Source organism: Bufo gargarizans, chromosome 2 (assembly GCF_014858855.1).
Source record: "Bufo gargarizans isolate SCDJY-AF-19 chromosome 2, ASM1485885v1, whole genome shotgun sequence".
In the NCBI taxonomy this organism is placed as follows: Eukaryota; Metazoa; Chordata; class Amphibia; order Anura; family Bufonidae; genus Bufo; species Bufo gargarizans.
This window is the reverse complement of record NC_058081.1, coordinates 306,415,678-306,433,834: the sequence shown is the minus strand read 5'-3', so window position 1 is coordinate 306,433,834 and position 18,157 is coordinate 306,415,678. Positions and strand designations below refer to the sequence as shown.

The 18,157-nt window shown below is 42.4% G+C and overlaps 1 protein-coding gene across 2 annotated transcripts in view; it reads left to right on the top strand.

The window, feature by feature from the left end:
* Window positions 1–18,157, top strand: part of CNOT2 (CCR4-NOT transcription complex subunit 2) — a 75,621-nt gene that overhangs the window by 44,869 nt on the left and 12,595 nt on the right. For both annotated transcript variants that reach the window (XM_044280444.1, XM_044280443.1), the window contains exons 2-7: window positions 3,037–3,159; window positions 3,604–3,676; window positions 4,412–4,559; window positions 4,716–4,898; window positions 5,767–5,846; window positions 6,947–7,072. In XM_044280444.1, the coding sequence (XP_044136379.1) occupies window positions 3,049–3,159; window positions 3,604–3,676; window positions 4,412–4,559; window positions 4,716–4,898; window positions 5,767–5,846; window positions 6,947–7,072 (721 nt within the window). In that variant the 5' untranslated portion in view covers window positions 3,037–3,048. The remainder of the gene's footprint in view (window positions 1–3,036; window positions 3,160–3,603; window positions 3,677–4,411; window positions 4,560–4,715; window positions 4,899–5,766; window positions 5,847–6,946; window positions 7,073–18,157) is intronic.

Below are 18,157 nucleotides of genomic sequence, written 5' to 3'. Positions count from 1 at the left end.
TCGATATTATAAGCCCTTCACAAACAGGTTTTATGTTAGGGAGATCTATTACCTACAATAACCAAACAGCGATTGGTTACCAAACTAAGAATATCCTAGTTGGCCTAGATGCTGACAAAGCTTTCGATCGAGTGTCATGGAGACATCTCCAGGAAATCCTTTGGTTACGACACTTTGGCCCCATGTTCTGTACTGCTTTCCAGATGATGTACCATAATCCCCGCTCCACAATATGGGTTAACTCTACTTGCTCCTCTTCATTTGAAGTGGGCAGAGGAACGAGACAGGGATGCCCATTATCCCCACTGCTACTTAACTTAGCCCTAGATCCTTTAATTAGTCTTACAATCTCTCCATTCATACAGGACTAGTTAAAACTAAATTACTAGCCTTTGCTGATGACATACTATTATTCATCTCAAACCTACATCAGGCTATCCCAGACATAATGTCAGTTATAGCATCTTTTGGCGCCATCTCTGGATTTAAGGTAAATTTTCATAAATCAGAGGCACTTCCAATTTTTCGCTCTTGGCCGTAAACCATTGGGGTACTTTTTCCGTTTCAATGGCATCCCGAATCCATCACTTACCTAGAGGTTAAATTGGCTGCCAACCCGCCCCAGCTGTATAAGCTGAACTACTGTCCCCTCTGCCTCAATCATTTCTTTAATCCAATCTTGGCAACATTTTACATTGTCCTTCTCTGGCCGATGTCACCTCCTTAAAATGGTCTTCCCTAAATGACTCTTTTTAATTCGAACTCTTCCCCCCTACTGCTCCACTCATCGGACATTACACTTCTTCAGAGAACTTTTAGGCGGTTAATTTGGAGCTCTTCATGGAGGAGTCATATTAGTCTTTATAAACTACAGCAACCTCGAATATTTGGAGGTCTTAATTTCACTATATTACCTGGCTGCCAACTTTCGATATGTTATTGATTGAATGCGACCTCCTAATGTAAGAGATTTCCCTGTTCTGTGGAATACTATTCAGGCCTGGCATAAAGTAAGGAAACTTGGTAAACTAGATGGCACACACAATTTCTTTCAGCCCTGTTTGGGTCACCCGATGTTTGGGTCACCCAGGATACATACTACCTTAGCGTCACAGGGATGTATTTGGATTCTTGATATGTTAGACTCTAGTTACTCTGTTCTTTCTTTTACAGAGACCGCCCAATGGTTTCTGGCATTTAATCATAACCAATTTATATATCTACAAGCCTGTAGTTTTGTTCAACGTTGTTTAAACAATATTCCGGGAGACTCGAGAGGGGCCTGCTTAAACATATTTCTTAAGAGTCCGAACTCAGATTTCTTCCACTAGTACCATATACAGATTTCTCAGGCCACTAATCGATTGGGATGTAGACACCATTTGTTTTTGACATTTTTGTTTACCGATATTTGTATACCACCTTGTTACTGGATATGCTGTACTGTATTTTTTTTATTTATTGATATATTCAAAAACAATAAACTGATTTTGGGGAAGAAAAAAAAAGGATTTAGATCAAGGTGCTGCTTTTAAAAAAAATTGAATATTTTTGTGGGACAACCCCTTTAAGGTGGCAATACACACAAGAGCAAATATATATCAGTGATTTTCTAGATACCATAGTGTAGTCAGCTACTCTGTTTTCTCCGGAGGCATTTTGCAAAACGCACGTACCACACCCTTTCTTTTGTTTTACATGGAAGTCCATGGCCTCTACAGTGGCGTCTTTCACATTTATGTCAGGAAAGCCTTGTGATGTACACTGCAGTGTGAACACGCTCTTATCAAGCACTGATATAGAGCGATAAACCTGAAACGGCTGTAGGCATTCAGATACCAGTAGATACGGCAGATGCAGCCAGAAGCACAGGCCTGTTAATAAATTTGGTGCATCTTTCTGGCAGTCCGTGCACCAGAAAGGCAGGTGTGTGCCAGCTTTGAGCTGGGGTAGATTTTCACTATAAATTCTTCCTGTTTCTGGGGTAAGCTATGGTATATTTCTGGTGGTGGTCAAGCCACCCTCCCTCCAGTTAAGCTCTGCCCATCGAGGCAGAATTAAAGGACATATCTGGTATTAAAACCTCGTGGCATGAATTGGGTTGACCTGCACGACATGTAAGGATGAGCCACTGTGCCCGGTTAAAGGGGTATTCAGTTCAGACATTTACGGCAGATCCGTCTTGCAGCCGATGTGACTGGCTATTCTGCTATTTTCAGAACTGCCTTAGAAGTCACAGCGGCTGCAAGATGGGTCCTGTTCTCATGATGGGGGCAGGTCCTAGAGACATCTTTCATACGCTTATATGGCGAGATCGGACAACCCCTTTAAGTTTTGATGATCGAACACAGACCTTTAACGTTTTAGTCTCAGAAAATTTCTTTAAAGGGGGTTTCCCATCTCGGACAGTGGGGGCATATTGTTAGGATATGCCCCCGTTGTCTGATAGGTGTGGGTCCCACCTCTGGGACCTGCACCTACACTGAGAACAGATCCCCAAAAGCAGCCGCCCTCTATTAATTTCTATGGGGCCAAGTGCTGACTCCATAGAAGGTAATTGAAGCGGTGTGCTCCCTTTCATTTCTATGGCACGGGCCAATAGAAACACTTGGTGGAGGCCAGACCCGGAACTGCCGGCCAGCACTTTGCTGTTTTTTTTTTCTGGCTGCGTTTATGAGATAGGTGCGGGTCCTAGAGGTGGACCTGCACCTATCAGACAATATGCCCCTATTGTCTTAGATGGAAATACCCCCTTAAGAACATACATTTTTAGCAGACTTTACAACGGAGTTTGAGTATGTGTCTGCAGAAGATTTGTTGGTTTATTAAGTTACTACAATGGTCAAGATCTTTTGTAAATTTGAGAATATTTGGGGGCGGGGGGAGAGCAAATGTTTGTCAGGTTCCCTGTCACATACTACAGTCAGCCTCTCCCCAGTTTGAAAGGGCTGATAACAGCAGACCACCTACCAGTAGCCTTTTTACACTGCGGTCACATAGCCCTCCACAAATATATATATATTTTTTCTTTTACAGGTGACATACAGCATGTTTGGTGCTTCAAGAAAGAAATTTGTAGAAGGGGTCGAAAGTGACTACCATGATGAGAATATGTATTATAGCCAGTCATCGATGCTTCCGTATCGGTCGGAGAAAGACGTAAGTCCCGCTCTCCATTCTGTTCACAGTCCACATCCCCACTATCGCACTCCTCTAATCTCTGCCCAAAAAGCAAACTTTGGAGTTATGATACAATACACGGACTCGTTTTACCTCGAGGCCTTTGTATTTGAGCTGGAAGAAATGCTGACATTTTATGTTCTTCATAGTCTTTTATGATGTCAGTAAGTGAAAAGAAAAACCATAAAATACAAAAAAAAAAAAAATGAAATGATGAAGTGTTCAATGTAAAGTCAAGCCATACATCTAACCATTAACCAGTGCTGGAAATGCAATCTAGCACTTTTATCTCTTCTTTTTTGGTTCTGTTGGGTTGTTTTTGAATGTATTGGGTTATTCTCTGTGAATTGAGGTGAACTAAGGCACAAATTTCCGAAATGTCAGTCATAAATTTGCTTAACTCTTGTATATATATTTTTTCAGATGCTGGCATCTCCATCACCATCTGCATCGGGTCAACTGTCCCAATTTGGGGCTAGTTTATACGGGCAACAAAGTAAGTTTGTTTATTTAAAGGGGTTGTACCACAATTAAAGCTACTCTTACATCACACCAAACATAACCATTTTCCCAAAGGAATACGCTTTTGACCCTGTAGCAGAATGGCACGTTTATGTGCAAGTTGCTTTTAGAGGAGGATGCCGTCTCTTCACAGCTCACCAAGTACAGCGCCGTACATTGGAAAGTAGATGTGCTTGGTATTACAGCTCAGGGCCATTCACTAGACTGAGCTGTGCCTAGGCCACTTTGGCCTGGAGACCCACGCCGAAATGTTGCCGGCGGTAGCGTAGTTTCAGAATTTATTTCAGCACTGAAGATCGTGGAGCAGCAGTTAGAAGGCACAGACGTCGCTTTAAACCACTTCTCTGCAATCTTCAGTCTTTTATCGAAATGAATGGGAGACAGAAACCATGTGGGTGCTCGTGAAATTGAATCATGGGTGTCCGCGCCAAAATTCTGTGGCTAAAAACTCCATGTACACAGCCCCTAAGCGCTGAAGGTGAACTGCAACCCCTCCCAACAGCTGATCCTGGAAGTCAGAGGATAGGTCATCAATATCAAATTACCAGATAACACCGTTAAGAAATTCCATGCGTTATGTTTTGCATGATTTTACAAAGAACGAATATTTATTCATGGGACAACCCCTTTAAAATTCTAAATATGAGCAGTAATAAACTGATGTAAATACACGCTTCCTTGTACTTATGTGTAGTGTTAATTTCTATAGGTGCACTAGGCCTTCCAATGAGGGGGATGAGCAACAATACTCCTCAGTTAAACCGCAGCTTATCACAAGGCACTCAATTACCAAACCATGTAACGCCGACAACAGGGGTATCAACAATGTCACTTCATACGCCACCATCGCCAAGCAGGTAATTGAAAGACCTGTTTTCATTATTTTGCTGTTTTTTACTTTGGTTTTTCCTTACTTTACCCTTTTTGATCAGTAGCACTTCAGAGTGAGAATTGGTCGTAGTCTTTCAGATCATACGGTACAGTTTTACATGACATTTTCTGATTTGTTTCAGGGGTATCTTGCCGATGAATCCCAGGAATATGATGAACCACTCCCAAGTTGGTCAAGGCATTGGAATTCCCAGCAGGACAAATAACATGAGCAGTTCAGGTTTAGGTAGTCCAAACAGAAGCTCGCCCAGCATAATATGTATGCCAAAGCAACAGTCATCCCGGCAACCTTTTACTGTGAACAGGTAAGTCCTTTCTTTTACTTTCTATGGTGCCTATAAAGTGAAGGCATAGTTATATGGCCCAATAGGTAACAAAGACACCACCTGTCAGACATTTTAGGCATAACCTGTAGATCCATGTCTAACATGGGCAAACCTTTTCTTTGGTTTACCAGTCTAGATTGTGGACTGCTGCCAGTGTAATACCAGTCAGAGGAAGCAGTGGTGTGCACTGAGAAACCTGAGATTGTGATGAAATTGTTTAGTGACTTGGCTGCATGTCATTTGTCTACATGCCCATACCACTTTCTTGACACAAATGACTAAGGTGTGGGGTTGCCTTCCTTCTCCGCCAGTTTTCTGTGGTAAAAAAGTTGCAAAGCCCTGGTTTGCAACATTGTGCACTGCGACTAAATGTAGTTGCATTTTTTATTTTTTAATGCCGCTGTCATCATTTTCCAGCACTTTTCTGACATAAATGATGATTGGTGTAGATTTCGATCAGGCGCACCAGACTGATGGAGGATGCGCCTCTTTTTAAATGAAATGCTTCCTCTGGCAGTGCAGGGGTATCAAGATTGGTATAGATCAGGGCATATGATTTCGGGAGAAATCTATCAAGATTGGTGCAGTGGAAAAGTTAAGTAGTTGCCTGAAGCAGCCAATCTGGTTGCAGCATTCATTCTTTAAAAATGAAAGGTGCAATATGATTGCTGTGGGCACCTAATCCACTTTTCCATTGCACCGGTCATGATAGGCCCTTTGCCACGTTTAAAAATACTATGTGCATATGCAGTAGTACATGACTCCCTCTGTGTTACCTTCTATCTGTATTAGTGTTTTACATGATCTGTTTTTTTTTAAACTGATGTTGTCCTCTTTCCTTATACAGCATGTCTGGGTTTGGTATGAACAGAAATCAGGCGTTCGGGTTGAACAATTCATTATCGAGTAATATTTTTAATGGAACAGGTGAGAGATATGTAGTATTTATATCCCAGGTTTGATATTTGTCATTACTTAAAGGGGTTGTCTCAAGAAGACAGCCCCTGTCCATTTGTCCTATTAGGGCATATGGATGTCATGGAGTAGGCCACTGATAGCTAACCTCCGGCACTCCAGCTGTGGTGAAACTACAGCTCCCAGCATGCTTCATTCATTTCTATGGAGTTCTAAGAACAGCTAAGCAAGTGTACATCTTGGGAGTCGTAGTTTTACTACAGCTGGAGTGCCGGAGTTTAGCCATCACAGGAGTAGACTCGCAGGCAGGCCTAAGCCCATCTATGCATTACATCGGCTGTCTGTTTGAATGCCCGGCATGTAATGCTACTGATGGGGCTTACCACCAGCAATCAGCTAATCGCCAAACTAGCTTCTATTTAAAATGGTGTTGTCTGTATGAGGGAACCTATTTAAAGGGGACAGGTCCGCTTCTATTCCAGATTCCTGTCTGCTGGCATGAATAAGGCTAGTTTTAAACTAGCATTTACAGATCCGGCAGGCTGTTCTGGTCGGGAACAACCTGCCAGAACCTTCACTGCCGGAATGCTATCCGACCCTGTTAACTATAATGGGGTCCGTTGGTGATCCAACTGAAACCTGGCAAATATGCCAAGAATCGACAGAACAAATACTACTGCACGCAGTGGTTTGTGTCCGGCCGATTGCTGGCATTCTGTGCCGAAACATCTGTCCTGAAGGCTGTGCCACTGTGTGAGTGGGTGAATATCTGTCTATATATAATAGCTATGCCTTTCCACATCACAATCTCATATAAAGCTCTATTTAAACCTTGGTTATAATGTAGATGTGTCCGCACCTTACAATCAGTAATGACGTATATTATTAAAGGGAGCCTTTCGGCAGTTTTGTCGATGCAGAATCGCTGACCGGTAAAGGGCAGAGGACAAGAGATAATGCATACCTCTGCCACTGCTTTTAATTCAAGGAGTGATGTAAAATTGACTTTGTTCCGGTGACCGGAGTAAAAGCATGAAAAATAAAGATCTACAGGTTGTGCTTTATCTTTTGCTCATCGTTTTTGGCTTACTTTTGCACCTTTGTCATTTCAGACGGAAGTGAAAACGTGACAGGTTTGGACCTTTCAGATTTCCCTGCACTAGCGGATAGAAATCGAAGGGAAGGAAGTGGCAATCCTACACCGTTAATAAACCCCTTGGCAGGAAGGGCTCCTTATGGTAAGATAGTGCATATTTAAGTGTGACTTCATGATTACGAGTGCCAGAGATGCCTTTTAACTGGCATTCACTTTTTTATTTTATTTTCAACGTTTTCTTTATTTTTACATATTTTCTCTATCTAGTCTTTTATACATTCGGGGTATATTTACACAGTGCAGTCAGTGGTTTATTGTGGTGATTAGCACAAAATCGCAGCAATCAACAGCTACCCTTATTATTCCACAGAACAGTACGTTCCATGACATATGTTCATGTTTGAGCACAGTTTATATTATAAAGAGCTGTTGTCACAGTTTGTCGCTGTTGTCACTCATGACCAGCCGGTCATTATTGGAAACAGATGACAATTTTCAGCAGCTTGGCTAAGCTTTTATGGCTTTTCCTACACAAAGTTAAAATTGGGTCTGGGACTGAAATATTGATGACCTATCTTGAGACTAGGTCCTCAGTATGGGACTGACTCCTGGCACCCCTACTAAGCAGCTGTTTGATGGCGTTGTGTCACTCTGGTGACTGCAGCAATCTCTTCCTAGGTCTGTACTTTACATCCAGCAATCAGATGGCCTTTGTGCAGCTCATTTCTATTCAAGTGCATTGGATGGAACTGAAATACCAGTCATAAATGCTATATAGTACACTGCACTGTGCTTTTTATAGTATACAGATATTGCAGTGCCCACCACTGCCCCTTTAAGTAGCTGAATAGAAGGGTTGCTGGAAGTCGGACCCCTCACCAATCATGTTGTTGACCTATTCTGACAGTAGGTCATCAATGTTTAAATGGTCACTGTACATTCAACAAACTTTCAATAAAGTAATAGTACAGATGAATTTGTGAAACTTTCTAATATACAGTGGATATAAAAAGTCTACACACCCCTCTTAAAAATGTCAGGTTTCTGTGATGTAAAAAAAAATGAGACTAAGAAATAATTTCAGAATATTTTCCACCTTTAATTTGACCTATAAACTGTACAACTCAATTGAAAAACAAACTGAAATCTTTTAGGTAGAGGAAAGAAAAAAAATATAAAAATTCAAATAATATGGTTGCATAAGTGTGCACACCCTTAAACTAATACTTTGTTGAAGCATCTTTTTGATTTTATTACAGCACACTTTTTGGGTATAAGTCTATCAGCATGGCACATTTTGACTTGGCAAGATTTGCCCACTCTTCTTTGCAAAAACACTCTAAATCTGTCAGATTGCGAGGGCATCTCCTGTGCACAGCCTCTTCAGATCACCCCACAGATTTTCAATCAGATTCAGGTCTGGGCTCTGGCTGGGCCATTCCAAAACTTTAATCTTCTTCTGGTGAAGTCATTCCTTTGTTGATTTGGATGTATGCTTTGGGTCGTTATCATGCTGAAAGATGAAGTTCCTCTTCATGTTCAGCTTTCTACCAGAAACCTGAAGGTTTTGTGCCAATATTGACTGGTATTTGGAACTGTTCATAATTCCCTCTAGCTTAACTAAGGCCCCAGTTCCAGCTGAAGAAAAACAGCCCCAAAGCATGATGCTGCCATCACCATGCTTCACTGTGGGTATGGTGTTCTTTTGGTGATGTGCAGTGTTTCTTTTGCGCCAAACATATCTTTTGGAATTATGGCCTAAAAGTTCAACCTTGGTTTCATCAGACCATAACACCTTTTCCCACATGCTTTTGGGAGACTTCAGATGTGTTTTTGCAAAATGTAGCCTGGCTTGGATGTTTTTCTTCATAAGAAAAGGCTTTTGTCTTGCCACTTTACCCCATAGCCCAGACATATAAGGAATACGGGAGATTGTTGTCACATGTACCACACAGCCAGATATTCCTGCAGCTCCTTTAATGTTGCTGTAGGCCTCTTGGTAGCCTCCCAGACCAATTTTCTTCTAGTCTTTTCATTAATTTTGGAGAGATGTCCAGTTCTTGGTAATGTCACTGTTGTGCCATATTTTCTCCACTTGATGATGACTGTCTTCACTGTGTTCCATGGTATATCTAATGCCTTGGAAATTCTTTTGCACCCTTCTCCTGACTGATACCTTTTAACAATGAGATCCTTCTGATGCTTTGGAAGCTCTCTGTGGACCATGGCTTTTGCTGTGGAATGCGACTACGAAAATTTCAGGAAAGACCAACTAGAGCAGCTGAACTTTATTTGGGGTAATCAGAGGCACTTTAGCCACCTCCCGTCTGCGCGTTGACTATAAACGTCCGGGAGGTTGTTCTCCATCTCTGAATGGACGTTTCTGAACGTCCTTTAAGAGATTGCAGCTGCAGATCGAGTTGCCCGCTGTCGGTGACAGCAGAGCATACCTTAAAAAAAGTCAGGGACAGTTCCCAGGTGTCCCTGCCTTCTAGATCGCTGTATACACAGCGCTCACTGAGCACTGTGTATACAGAGCAGGAAGCGCTTACTGTTCCGGCCTGGAGGTCATGTGACCTCCAGAGCCGGGTCAGTGCAGGAGCTGTCGGGTCTTTCACAGACCTCGATCAGCCCTGCACTGAGGCTGTATAGCGCAGTATACCGCTGTACAGCCTCTCTGGGGGGTGTATTTCCCCTGTAACTGGGGCTACTATGTTATATAGCTTTTAGAACATGGACATATTAAAACATAATTTTGTTTAAAAAATGCTATTATTGTGTAAAACTTAAATAAGAATTTATGCATATTAGGTATCGCCACGTCCTTAACCATCTGCTCTATAAAAATGTCACATGACCTAATCCCTCAGGTGAATGCTGTAAAAAATAATAAATAAAAACTGTGCTAAAACAACCAATTTTCTGGTCACCATGCTCCATAAAGTGTTATAATGAATGATCAAAAAAATCATATGTACCTAAAAATAGTGCCAATAAAACTGGCACCTTATCCCTTAGTTTCCAAAATGGTGTCACTTTTTGGGAGTTTCTACGGTAAGGGTGCATCTGGGGGCTTAAAATGGGACATGGTGTCTAAAAACCAGTTCAGCAAAATCTGCCTTCCAAAAACATTTTCTGCTGCGCCCTGCCGTGTGCCCATACAGCAGTTTATGACCACATGTGGGGTGTTTCTGTAAACCGCAGAATCTGGGTAATAAATATTAAATTTTGTTTAGCTGTTAACCCTCTGTGTTAAAGAAAAATATGGATTAAAATGGAAAATCTGCCAAAAAAGTGAAATTTAAAAATTTGATCTTTAGTTCTTGTGAAACGCCTAAAGGGTTAACAAAGCTTGCAAAATCAGTTTTAAGTAACTTGAGGGTTGTATTTTCTACAATGGGGTCATGTATGGGGGTATCCACTATGTAAGCCCCACAAAGTGACTTCAGACCTGAACTGGTCCTTAACCCCTTAAGGACACAGCCTTTTTACACCTTAGGACCAGGCCATTTTTGCAAATCTGACCAGTGTCACTTTTAAGTGCTGATAACTTTAAAACGCTTTGACTTATCCAGGCCGTTCTGACATTGTTTTTTCGTCACATATTGTACTTCATGACACTAGTAAAATTAAGTCCAAAAAATATTTTTTTTTGCACCAAAAAATACCAAATTTATCAAAAATTTTGAAAAATTAGCAAATTTCAAAGTTTCAGTTTCTCTACTTCTGTAATACATAGTAATACCCCCAAAAATTGTGATGACTTTACATTCCCCATATGTCTACTTCATGTGTGAATTATTTTGGGAATGATATTTTATTTTTTGGGGATGTTATAAGGCTTAGAAGTTTAGGAGCAAATCTTGAAATTTTTCTGAAATTTACAAAAACTAAATTTTTAGGGACCATTTCAGGTCTGAAGTCGCTTTTCGAGGCTTACATAATAGAAACCACCCAAAAATGACCCCATCTAAGAAACTACACCCCTCAAGGTATTCAAAAGTGATTTTACATATGTTGTTAACCCTTTAGGTGTTGCACAAGAGTTATTGGCAAATGGGGATGAAATTTGAGAATTTCATTTTTCTGTCTAATATTTCATTTTTACCCATTTTTTCCACTAACAAAGCAAGGGTTAACAGCCAAACAAGACTGTATCTTTATTGCCCTGACTCTGCAGTTTACAGAAACACCCAATATGTGGCCGTACACTACTGTACGGCCACACAGCGGGGCGTAGAGTGAAAGGTGCGCCGTTTGGTTTTTGGAGGGCTGATTTTTATGGACCGGTTTATTTACACCGTGTCCTGTTTCAACCCCCCTGATGCACCCCTGGAGTCGAAACTCCCTAAAAGTGACCCCATTTTGGAAACTACGGGATAAGGTGGCATTTTTTGGGGGAGTATTTTTAGGGAAAATATAATTTTTGGTTGCTCTATATTACATTTTTGTGAGGCAAGGTTACCAAAAATAGAAATTCTGATATTTCATCTCCATTTGCCATTAACTGTTGAGGAACACCTAAAGGGTTAATAAAGTTTGTATAATCATTTTTGAATACCTTGAGGGGTGTAGTTTCTTAGATGGGGTCAATTTTAGGGAGTTTTTACTCTAGGGGGGCATCAGGGGGGCTTCAAAAGGGATATGGTGTCAATAAAAAAGGCCATCAAAATCGGCCTTCCAGAAACCATGTCGGTCCTTTCCTTTTGCGGCCTCCCTTTTACGGATACAGCAGTTTACGACCACAAATGTGGCGTTTCTGTAAACTGCAGTATCAGGGTAATAAATTTTAACTTTTGTTTGGTTGTTAACCCTTGTTTTGTTACCGGAAAAAACGGACTGAAATGGAAAAGTGGCAAAAATAGCGGTTTTGGCACCGTTTTTTTTTTTTTTTTTTTTTTTTTTTAACCGTGTTAATCTGGGTAGTTAGGTCATGGGATATTGTTATAGAGGAGATTCTTACGGACGCGGCAATATCTAATAAGTCTACTTTTTTTTTACAATTATTTAGGTTTTTGACTATATTATCTTTTTTGATACAACATTTTTTTTTGGGTATCTCTAAAGTCTAAGTGTCATTTTTTTTTATTTTCTTTTAGCCAATTATCTTATGTGGGGGCTCATTTTTTGCGGGATGAGCGGACGGTTTTATTGGCACTATTTTGGGGGCTATATGACTTTTTGATCGCTTGCTATTAAACTTTTTGTTATGTAAGGTGACAAAAAAAATATTTTTTTGCACCTATTTTTTTTATTTTTATTTTTTACTGTGTTAATCTGGGGGGTTGGGTCATGGGGTATTTTTATAGAGGAGATTCTTACGGACGCGGCGATACCTAATAAGTCAACTTTTTTTTACAATTATTTAGGTTTTAGACTATATTATCCTTTTTGATACCCTAAAAAAAATTTTGTATCTCTAAACTCTAAGAGTCATTTTCTATTTTTTATCTGATTATCTTATGTGGGGGCTCATTTTTTGCGGGATGAGATGACGGTTTTATTGGCACTAATTTGGGGGCTATATGACTTTTTGATCGCTTGCTATTAAACTTTTTATTATGTAAGGTGACAAAAAAAACTTTTTGCACCTTTTTTTTTTTTTTCTGGACCGTGTTAATCTGGGGGGTTAGGTAATGGGGCATTTTTATAGAGGAGATTATTACCGACGCGGCAATACCTATGTCTACTTTTAATAAATTATTTTAGTTTTTTTGGGTGTCTCAAGTCTGAGAACCATTTTTTTTTATCCGATGTCAGTGCTAAATTGGGATATAAATTTAGTACTCCATGGAAGTGTGATACTCCCTGAAGCAACCGTCAATGCAGAGGCCCGGATGATCGGGGCAAGTGTCGCACTGAGTAGTCGTGTCCTTCCGTATCCCCCTCCTGCGACACACTCTGCACTTTTTTTGGGTTCGTCCCTTCTTTCCAGTATGGGGGACCACACCTGGAAAGTGTTGGCCAGGGACGATCCGGGCACCTACAGTTCCCGAGGTACTCCGGCCTGCTCTTTCCCGGTCCGAAAAGATCAGGGCCTTGAGGACTGCCTCATAGAACTGGAGGAATGTCCCTGTGCTGCCAGCGCTTCGGGATAGTACAAAAGAGTTGTACATGGCAACCTGCACCAAGTAGACCGCAACTTTTTTGTACCATGCCCGGGTTTTGCGCATGGCGTTATATGGCTTGAGGACTTGATCAGAGAGATCAACTCCTCCCATATACCGATTGTAAGCGACGATACAATCGGGCTTGAGGACCGTTGCCGCGGTACCTCGCACAGGGACAGGGGTGATGCCGTTACCATGAATTGTGGACAGCATAAGGACATCCCTCTTGTCCTTATACCTGACCAGCAACAGGTTTCCAGTGGTAAGGGCACGGGTCTCACCCCTGGGGATAGGTACCTGGAGGGGGTGGGCAGGGAGGCCGCGTTGATTTTTCCGCACGGTCCCACAAGCGGACGTGGATCTGGCGGCAAGGGACTGGAACAAGGGGATACTGGTATAAACGTTATCCACGTAAAGGTGGTAACCCTTATCCAGCAGTGGGTACATAAGGTCCCACACAAGTTTCCCGGTAACACCCAGAGTGGGGGGACATTCTGGGGGTTGAATCCGGGAATCTCGCCCCTCGTATACACGAAATTTGTAAGTGTACCCTGAGGTACTCTCACAAATTTTGTATAGCTTCACGCCATACCTCGCCCGCTTGGAGGGCACATACTGGCGGAAAATGAGTCTCCCCTTGAACGCAATGAGAGACTCATCAACCGCGACCTCTCTTCCAGGTACATAGGCCTCCATGAATTTGGCCCCAAAGTGATCGATGACCGGCCGTATCTTGTACAGACGGTCATGGGCAGGATCACCTCGGGGGGGACATGCTGCATTATCGGAATAATGCAGACATTTCCGGATGGCCTCAAACCGGGAGCGTGTCATGGCTGTACTGTAAAGTGGGGCCTGGTATAGGACGTCCCCACTCCAGTACAGCCTGACACTGGGTTTTTTGACCAGGCCCATATGCAGCACGAGGCCCCAAAATGTCCTCATTTCGGCTGCACTGACCGGCGTCCAGCCACCGGGCCTGGCCAAAAAGGAGCCCGGGTGTTGAGCGACGAACTGTTGGGCGTACAGATTCGTCTGCTCCACCATCAGATTTACCAGTGGGTCACTGAAAAAATGACAAAAAAAGTCATATTCAGTGTAGCCCACTGTGGAAATCTGGATTCCTGATTGGCCTACAAAATCAGGAATCACAGGCTCGTATCGCTCTGGGCTACACCAGACAAGTTCACCGGCAGGGGGCTCCGGTGGATTTAACTGGTGGGCCGGGAAACCAGTACGAGCCCCAGAGCTGCTCGTACTAGTGTGGGCCACAGGGTCCCTAACATGGCGGTCCCCTTGCTCCGCCTGGCGGCGTCTCCGCCGCCTTGGGGGCTCATCATCATCGCTAGATGATGAGGAGGATGCGGATGACAACAGGAATGTGGGGTCATCCTCATCCTCACTGGGACTCTCGGAGTCAGAGGCAATCTGGGCGTATGCCTCCTCGGCCGAGAACGTCCGGCGGGCCATAGGGGAGTGTGTGTCTGCGTGTATATGTGCGTGTGTGTAACTCTTTATTTTGTGTGCGTGTGTGTGTGGGGGCACGGGTGTTCACGAACTCACCCTAAAACTAACAGAAAAAAAATAAAATAAACTAACTAAAAAAAGGGCAAAAAATGTGGGGAAAAAAATTCAAAACCGCTGATCAACCGTCCGAAGTTGATCAGCGGTGGGGTGTGCGATGCTCTAACAGTGGCCGGACACTAAGTGCCGGCCACAGTCAGCGTACACGAAAAAAAAAAAAATGCACCCCAAAAAAGGTGGGGTGGGGGGGCAAGTGGCAGCACCCCTGGGGGATCTAGGGTCACTGTGGACCCCAGACACCCTAACTAGGGTGATGCAATCAAAGTTCAAAAACTAACTTTCCCTTTTTTTTTCCCTGCCTAAACCAAACTTTCCCTAGCTGTCCCTATGTACCTGATGGGGTCCTGGGGGGCACAGATCGGGTCCTGGGGGGCACAGATCGGGTGCAGCAGACACGTGCAGGCAGCTCCTCTCTCCTCCGGCTCCGGAACACAAAAGGAGGAGGAGAGGAGCGCCTGCCTCTTTTGAATCTGCCGCCGGACCGCCCACAGACCAATCAGAAAGCGATCCTGAGTGGTGATGTCACCATCACCACTCAGGATCGCTGGATGGTGATTGGTGGAGTGAAATCACACCACCATTACCATCCTGTTCCGGGTTATCGGGACTTCAGAGACCCGAATAACCCGGAAACGCTGAAAACCTCAGGTCTGAATTGACCTGCGGTTTTCTGCGATCGCATACATGGGGGGGTCACCGGACCCCCCGGCGCATTTGCTCCAAGTGCCTGCTCAATGATTTGAGCAGGCATGGGGTTCCGATCACCGCCCGCCGTGCGGCGGTGATCGAAAATGCACAGGGCGTACATGTACGCCCTGTGTCCTTAAGTACCAGGGCACAAGGGCGTACCTGTACGCCCTATGTCCTTAAGAGGTTAAAAAGTGGGTTTTAGCAATTTTCTTAAAAATTTTAACAATTGCTTCTAAACTTCTAAGCCTTCTAACGTCCTAAAAAAATAAAATTACATTTCCAAAATGATGGAGAATGTTAAGTAATATTTTTTGAGGTATCACTTTCTATTTTAAAAACAGAGAAATAGACATTTTGAAAATTAAGAATTTTTCCAAAATTTTTGGTAAATTTGGGATTTTTTTCCGTAAATAAAGGTGAAATATATTGACTCAAATTTGTGACTATCATGAAGTACAATGGTCACGAGAAAACAATTTCTGAATGGCTTGGATAAGTAAAAGCGTTCCAAAGTGACACATGTCAGATTTGCTAAATTAGGCCTGGTCAGGAAGGGGGCAAATGGCCCGGATGTGAAGTGGTTAAATGATGGCAGGTGTATGCCGACTGCTATTTAACATGATTTTGAATGTGATTGCTTAATTTTGAACACAGCTACATCCCCAGTTATAAGAGGGTGTGCACACGTATGCAACCACATTATTTTAGTTTTTTGTTTTTTTTTGTTTTCTTCACCTAAAAGATTTTAGTTTGTTTTTCAATTGAGCTGTACAGTGTATAGGTCACATTAAAGGTGGAAAAAGTTCTGAAATGATTTATCTTTGTCTTTTTTACAGCACAGAAACCTGGCATTTTAACAGGGGTGTGTAGACTTTAAATAAAATAAAATGCCTTTCTCCTCCCTCCTAAACTAACGTTCTCTGTTAAGTCTGTCTTGAGAGAAGACTGGCCTTCTGCTCACTGAAGATCAGATAAGATGCCCACAGAGGTCTATGTTGGGGTTTATCTTCGAGAGTAAAAAGAAGCATTTTTCTCTGACAAGATATATTACAAAATTTCTTATTCACATTTACTAATGATTTATGCAGTGGAGCATGGCACAAACTTTGATCAGTGAAGGGTGCCAGGGGAGGGTGAAATCTGGGGTAAATCCATGACAAAATCCACATGTATCACATGCAGATTTTGGTGTGAGAACAGGGCCATGTGCATGTACCCTAAGAAATTTCACTGCTTTTCTTCATTGGACTTCATCGGAAAAGGAAGTATCGAAAATTTGACTTCAGTGATTCTGTGTGAACGTATAGGGAGCCTATGAGGAATAACCGAATATACCCTCTTTCCTTGGATTTCTTTGTTTGAATTATTGGCAGCGTGGATCTAAATATTTTAATTTGTACACACACACACACACACACACACATACTTTGTGTATATGCAGTTGCAAGAAAAAGTATGTGAACCCTTTAGAATTATATGGATTTCTGCACAAATTGGTCATAAAATGTGATCTGATCTTCATCTAAGTCACAACAATAGACAATCACAGTCTGCTTAAACTTATAACACGCCAATAATTAAATGTTACTATGTTTTTATTGAACACGCCATGTAAACATTCACAGTGCAGGTGGAAAAAAGTATGTGAACCCTTGGACTTAATAACTGGTTGAACCTCCTTTGGCAGCAATAACTTCAACCAAACGTTTCCTGTAGTTGCAGATCAGACGTGCACAACGGTCAGGAGTAATTCTTGACCATTCCTCTTTACAGAACTGTTTCAGTTCAGCAATATTCTTGAGATGTCTGGTGTGAATCGCTTTCTTGAGGTCATGCCACAGCATCTCAATTGGGTTGAGATCAGGACTCTGACTGGGCCACTCCAGAAGGCGTATTTTCTTCTGTTTAAGCCATTCTATGGTTGATTTACTTCTATGCTTTGGGTCGTTGTCCTGTTGCAACACCCATCTTCTGTGGAGCTTCAGCTGGTAAACAGATGGCCTTAAGTTCTCATGCAAAATGTCTTGATAAACTTGGGAATTCATTTTTCCTTCGATGATGGCAATCCGTCCAGGCCCTGACGCAGCAAAGCAGCCCCAGACCATGATGCCCCCACCACCATACTTCACAGTTGGGATGGTGGTTCGTGTTAGTGTTATGTGTTTCTTCCAAACAACTCAACTTTGGTTTCATCTGTCCACAGAATATTTTGCCAGTACTGCTGTGGAACATCCAGGTGCTCTTGTGCAAACTGTAAACGTGCAGCAATGTTTTTTTGGACAGCAGTGGCTTCCTCTGTAGTATCCTCCCATGAAATCCATTCTTGTATAGTGTTTCACGTATCGTAGATTCGCTAACAGGGATGTTAGCATGTGCCAGAGACTTTTGTAAGTCTTTAGCCGACACTCTAGGATTCTTCTTCACCTCATTGAGCAGTCTGAGCTGTGCTCTTGCAATCATCTTTACAGGACCACCACTCCTAGGGAGAGTAGCAGCAGTGCTGAACTTCCTCCATTTATAGACAATTTGTCTTACCGTGGACTGATGAATAGCAAGGCTTCTGGAGATACTTTTATAACACTTTCCAGCTTTATGCAAGTCAACAATTATTAATCTTAGGTCTTCTGAGAGCTCTTTTGTGCGAGGCATCATTCACATCAGGCAATGCTTCTTGTGAAAAGCAAACCCAGAACTGGTGTGTGTTTTTTTTTTTTTATAGGGCAGCTGTAACAAACACCTCCAATCTCATCTCATTGACTGGACTCCAGTTGGCTGACGCCTCACTCCAATTAGCTCTTGGAGATGTCATTAGTCTAGGGGTTCACATACTTTTTCCACCTGCA